General features: G+C 45.6%; 1 protein-coding gene across 2 annotated transcripts in view; it reads left to right on the forward strand.

The window, feature by feature from the left end:
- The window catches only part of APMAP (adipocyte plasma membrane associated protein), a 55952-nt gene that overhangs the window by 13590 nt on the left and 36398 nt on the right, over positions 1 to 5964 (forward strand). For both annotated transcript variants that reach the window (XM_006755243.2, XM_015558432.1), the window contains exon 3: positions 3778 to 3893. In XM_006755243.2, the coding sequence (XP_006755306.1) occupies positions 3778 to 3893 (116 nt within the window). The remainder of the gene's footprint in view (positions 1 to 3777; positions 3894 to 5964) is intronic.

The raw sequence follows: 5964 nt of genomic DNA on the forward strand, positions 1-5964 counted from the left end.
CCAGAAACTGAAAGGAAACGTGGCCCAATAAGGATTTGAAGTTGTGCAAGTGAGTTCTGCCTGCGGAGTAGATGGGCCTGATGAGGAAGGGAGGAGGAACTAATGCCATCGGTGTGGCAGACAGGGTCTCTCCCACAGACTCAGACTTGGGAATGACTCACTCAAAAATTGGAAGCATGGGCCCCAAAGTGCAGAACAAAAGCAGAAGAGTGGCAGAGATGGTAAGAACAGAAATAAACTGAGGTTTGGGGAAAATGCTAATGACAACAGCAAAAAAGCCTTTTTTAAACTCTCTTCAGAGCAAAAAGAGCCAGGGAGGGAGAGACCCACTCTCTGAGTGAGGACAGTCATCTCCCAGCCACGGGGGTGCCATGGTCAATGGGATCAGGCCAACTGGCAGGTGGGAGGCCAGCAATAGCAGCACCTTGGGGAGTCTGCTTTTGTTATCAGATGAAGTGGGGGGGCGGGGGTCCTCTTCCCCACTGGGTGCTGCTGGAGGTGGAGTCTTTATGATACCGCAAGAAAAAGAATTTTCTGAGATTCACACAGGAGAACGAGTGATTTTTATTTGTGTAGAGTTAAATTCCTGGGTTTCCAAAGTTCCATTTCCCTTAGTCCAGTCATAAAAGATGTGTAGCCGGGGTTTCAGTAAAGCTAGAAACAAAGCCAGTGTCCAGAGTTTCCATTCCATGTTGCAGCTGGGTCCCGTAGAGCACTGGGCTAGCTTCAGTCCATTGGTCCATGATGTGTGGGGTCCTCATGGTGTGGGCCACATGGGAGAATGCAGGAGAGTCCCCAAAATCCTAAAAGCACAAGAGAGCAAATTCCTTGGTTCAGGGGATTAAATATCCCAAATCTTCGATCCCTTGCAGCGGTCACGCCCAAACTGGCCTACCACCTCTGTCTCCAGATGTGATTGACAGCAAGCACCTTCCCTATGTCACCCCAACTTTATTGGGCACAAGTCTCACTTCCTTGTCCAGTCCCCTGGAGGAGTGTTCAGTTGTAGTTTCCTGGTGAAGCTGTCCAAATGACATGCCTGTAAGGGCTGGCTTCCCCCTTTGCTCCTTTCCTGTTATTAATAACTAGGTCAATTCCAACGGTATCACGTTAGGGTGCCAGATGACGTCTGTGTGAGCTTAGACAACAGTTAGAAATCTCTGAGAAATCCGAGGACAGACAGACCAGGGACAAGAAGGGTGGAACCCTTCCAGGGCGGTTGTTAGGCAGCTGGTTTCAGTTCTAGGGAGTCAAGTCGCCTGCAAGGCTGCAGGGCTTTGGCAAACATCCGCCTGCAAAACCACTTTCTTTTCCTTTTTGGAAGATTGGCGGCCTGTTCCCAACACAACAGTGTGACATCCTGATTTCCGGAGGGTGTTGACCAGTGCCTTTCAGCATACATTTGACACACGGAGTTAGCAGGAGTTAGGGGAATTAATATGAGTTAACAGGAGTTAATGAGTTAACAGAAGCTCAGTGGCCCTGATCAGAGTCCATGTAGCCTGGCTGGCTGTGAGTGTTGATTTGGGCTTTCTGGGGCCACTCTTCCTTGGTACGTCTGTTGCCCGCCTGCAGGAGTGGGGACCCTCTCTTGCCTATCCTTTGCATTTCCTCACATAAGTGTTCTTGTCTCCTTATTGAGATAACACTCAGGCTCATTGTGGGCAGGGTCAGTGTGTGATTTGCTAATTAGTGTGATTCTGCAAATCTTTCCCGAGGACTTCCTGTGTGTAGGGAAAAAGGAATTAGGCATGGTCCAAGGACTGGGTGAGAGGGGCTGATGTCAGGTGTACCCTCCTCTATCCCTGGGCTTTGTGTGTGTATCTGTATTGTTCAGTCTTCACATATACCGTTGGGAAGTATGACCTTCAAGGTCAGAATTTGAAAGCAGATGTGCCCAATTCTATAGCCCAGGCTTTTTTCACCAAATATGCAGGTTGCAATCCTATTCTTCCTTTGGAACTAAAACTAGTAAAGTCAAGAATGTTTTTTTTAAGCAGGTTGAAAGTCACATTGGGGGGCGGTGGGGCAATTCAATTTGGGGAAGTTGTGCTGTGGCCTGCAGAGCTGCCTCAGAAGGGGTGGCAAAGGTGAAGTACTTTGCCAGCAAGGTAGAGAGCTTGTCCATCATTCCACATCCTCAGCTACCACTTCTCTTTGTTCTCCCACTCTGGTGGGCTGGCTAGGAAACTGCCTTGATGGAGGGCAGGGTGGGGAGGGAATTGGGAGATAACCACCCCTTCCCACACTCCCCACCCTCACTCCTGTAGTGTTCATTGGGAGCCTCCTGTGTGCCAGGTGCTTGGGATACAGCAGTGAAAAACACAGAACAAATCTCTGATCTCATGTGCTCGGGTGGGGATAGACAGACAATAAACAACAGAAGTGAGAAGCTGAAAAGGGCTGGAGAGGGGGGCGCTGTGCTTTTGGGGGAGGTGTTGAATATTAAATTGGATGGTCAGAGCAGGCCTCACTGAGAAGATGAGGGGGAAAGGAACAGCCAGTGAGAAGGACTTAGGATGGAAGATGCCTGGTACAGTCCAGAACCAGCAGGGAATGGCTGGTGTGGAGGGGCAAAGTGAACTACTGGGAGAGGAGGAGAGAGAAGTGCAGGCTAGCCAGTGATGGCGAACCTTTTGAGCTCGGCATGTCAGCATTTTGAAAAACCCGAACTTAACTCTGGTGCCGTGTCACATATACAAATTTTTTGATATTTACAACCAAAGTAAAACAAAGTTTATTTTTTGATATTTATTTTATATATTTAAATGCCATTTAACAAAGAAAAATCAACCAAAAAAATGAGTTCGCATGTCACCTCTGACACTGGGCTAGAACCTCTGACATAGGTTCTCCATCACTGGGCTAGATGATGTAGAGCTAAGAGCCACAGCAAGGACTTAGGGTCCAGGTGAGATGGGGCCGTCACAGGGCTTTAAACAGATAAATGCTATGATCTGACTATTGTGCTCACATGAGCTGCAGGGTTGAGAATAGACTATAGGGGACAGGGAGGAAGCAGGGAAGAGAAGATGGTGGCCTGTACCAGGGTAGAAGCAATGGACATGGGTGAAAGTGTTCAATGATGTCTGTCTTTTGGAGGTGGCATCAGCATGATTTGCTGGTGGATTGGGAGAAAGTGTATTTGCATGTGGGTTGGAAGGACCTGGGAAGAGGGCAGAGTTCCCGAAGCCCAGTCTGAGTGAAGGGTGGGAGGCAGGGCCCAGGGGAGGCTGTCTTCAGAGAAGTCAGGTGGGTCCTAAGAGGGGCTTATATTGGACGATGGGGAGGTGGAGCCAGTTCCTGGACTGCTTCCTCTCGTTTCTTCTGTCTTCTCCATGAAGCAAGGTCATAAATTGTGAGAGGTCGACAGGGCTCCCTCCATCTCCATTGGACTTTAGTGGGAGGGCAACCACTGGGAGTGTAAATGCCAGGGTGTGTGAATCAGAGGGTGTGAGAAGGTCTAAACTGCTGTGAGTTATTGGATCAGTGATGAGAAGTTCAGGTGAGTGGGGACCTGGGTGCTCTTAATGGCAGGTGATTGCAAAAGTTCTTGCATTAGCTGTATTTATATTTTCATTTTTATTTAATACTATGACCTTTTCTAATATCCTAGGACAGTGTTTTTTTTCTTAACCTTTGTGTTTCTGGCAAATAAGGTTATTATTGGAATGAACCCTCTTTATCAAATGGAATTATGCGTGTCGTAGGTCCTCAGTAAATACTTTCTAAATGTATTTTCTGTAGACAGACCCCTATAATTGCACTATTTTGCAGCTTCAAAGAACCCCCTCTCTTGCATGGTGTTCTGCAACCAAATACGAAGTTACGACAGGCGGAAAGACTATTTGAAAATCAACTTGTTGGGCCAGAGTCCATAACAAATATTGGGGGTAAGTAAACCCCTGGAACTGTGGAGTCTGACTGGGTGCCTTCGAGGCTGTCTGTTGCTTGAATGGGAGCTTTGTAGGAACAGCCGCCCTGGAGGAGCTTTCGGCATCGTTAGCTGTGGATGTGGGATGTGCATGTGCGGAGAGCATCTCAGCTCTCTGAGCTGTGGGCCATTTTAGTCCTGGGTGATTTGAGTTCATGTCTATGGAATACTTTATTCTACTCAAAGTATATGACCCATTAAAAGGGAAGGAAAAATGAAAAATGCAGACATTGATGTTTAGTTCATTTATCAAAGTTGGTAGGTGTTTCTTGACAGGACATTGTTTCTTAGCTCGGTTTCTCTTTGTATCAGTTTCATTTTTGAAAAGAATATGGACAATTCTCAATATTTCCACCAAACCTAAGAACTAGAATAGGGTCTAGTTCTAATACTTGAGTATTAAGCTTTGGAATCAGTCAGTGAAAGATAAATACCTCATGATCTCACTCATTTGTGGAATATAAAGAACATTATAAACTGATGAACAAAAATAGATACAGAAGCAAAGAAGCATCGAACAGACTGTCAAACTACAGTGGGAAGGCAGGAGAGGGTTGGGGGGAGGAGTAAGAGATCAACCAAAGGACTTGTATGCATGTGTATAAGCATAACCAATGGATACAAGACACTGGGGGAGGGGTGGTGGTGGTGGTAGTGGTGAAGGTATGTGCCAGTGGGTAAGGGAGGCCAGGGGGAGGTCAATGGAGAAAAAAAGAGACATATGTACTACTATTTGTAATACTTTAAACAATAAAATAAAAAAAAATAAAGGAAAAGGTGCTATACTTAAAATGGTGTGAGGATTTCTGAGCAGCCGAACTAAGCACTCTGCTCCTCATTCCAAAGTCCAATATGTTTTCTGCAGAGTAGTGGTGGACATTGCATTGGGGTGCTTCTCTGTTTTGTTTTGAAGGCAGGTCAGAGCCGCTTCTCACATGACATGGACCGCTTGTCTTTCCCAGACCTGCTGTTTGATGCAGGAGCCCAAGACTGGTGCATTTTTTTTCTCTCAGTATATTTTCATTGATTTCAGAGAGGAAGGGAGAAGGAGAGAGAGAAACATCAATGATGAGTGAGAATCGTTGATTGGCTGCCGCCTGCACACCCCACACTGGGGATTGAGCCTGCAACCTGGGCATGTGCCCTGACTGGGAATCACACCATGATCTCCTGATTCATAGGTCGACACTCAACCACTGAGCCATGGTGGCCAGGCAAGACTGGTGTCTTTTTGCAATTGTTTGTTTGACTTGCAAAGTCAAAATTGTTTCAAGAGTGATAGGTACTTCATGATAGAACTTTATATTTCCTCTAAAAAGACGTTGTTGTTTATTATTAATACATTTTACAAGTTTTGTGGGTTTTTTGGCGAGAGAAAAAAATCAAATATTAGAAATCAAATCTGGAACTGGGAGGAGTTAAAGTGATTTTTTAAAAACTTTCAAAGAGAATGCTTTTCTTGCTTTTCCCCTTTTCACATGGGCTAACATCTCATTGTATTCTGTCACCAGATAAAGGAGCTGGTTATCTTCTTGGTGACATTTCTGGTTAGGTACAGATGGGCCTATCTAGTTAGCCTCCTGCAGGTGTGAACCCCAGGGAGGCCCCCAGGGACTCGTTGCTGCTGCCTCACTTGGAAGTTATCCTGAGGGATGGCTGGCGTGTTGCTGACATTGGAGGGAGGCATCAGCCCCAGGAGGTACTTGAGTAATCAATCACCAATTAATGTGTTTTAATTTTAAAACAATATTTATTTTTTAGAGCAGTTTTAGGCTCACAGTAAAATGAAGAGGAAGTACAGAAATATTCCGTATACTCCCTCCCCCCACATATGCACAGCTTCCCCCATTATTAGCATTTCATACCAGATGGTATATGTTACAGTTAACACATTATCACCCAAAGTTCATAGTTTACATTGGGGTTCACTCTTAGTGTTGAATATTCTGTGGGTTTGGACAAATGTATAATGACATGCATTCATTATTTTAGTATCATACAGAGCAATTTCACTGTCCTAAGAAATCCTC

The sequence above is a fragment of the Myotis davidii genome, unplaced genomic scaffold, assembly GCF_000327345.1.
Source record: "Myotis davidii unplaced genomic scaffold, ASM32734v1 scaffold733, whole genome shotgun sequence".
NCBI classification, from domain to species: domain Eukaryota; kingdom Metazoa; phylum Chordata; class Mammalia; order Chiroptera; family Vespertilionidae; genus Myotis; species Myotis davidii.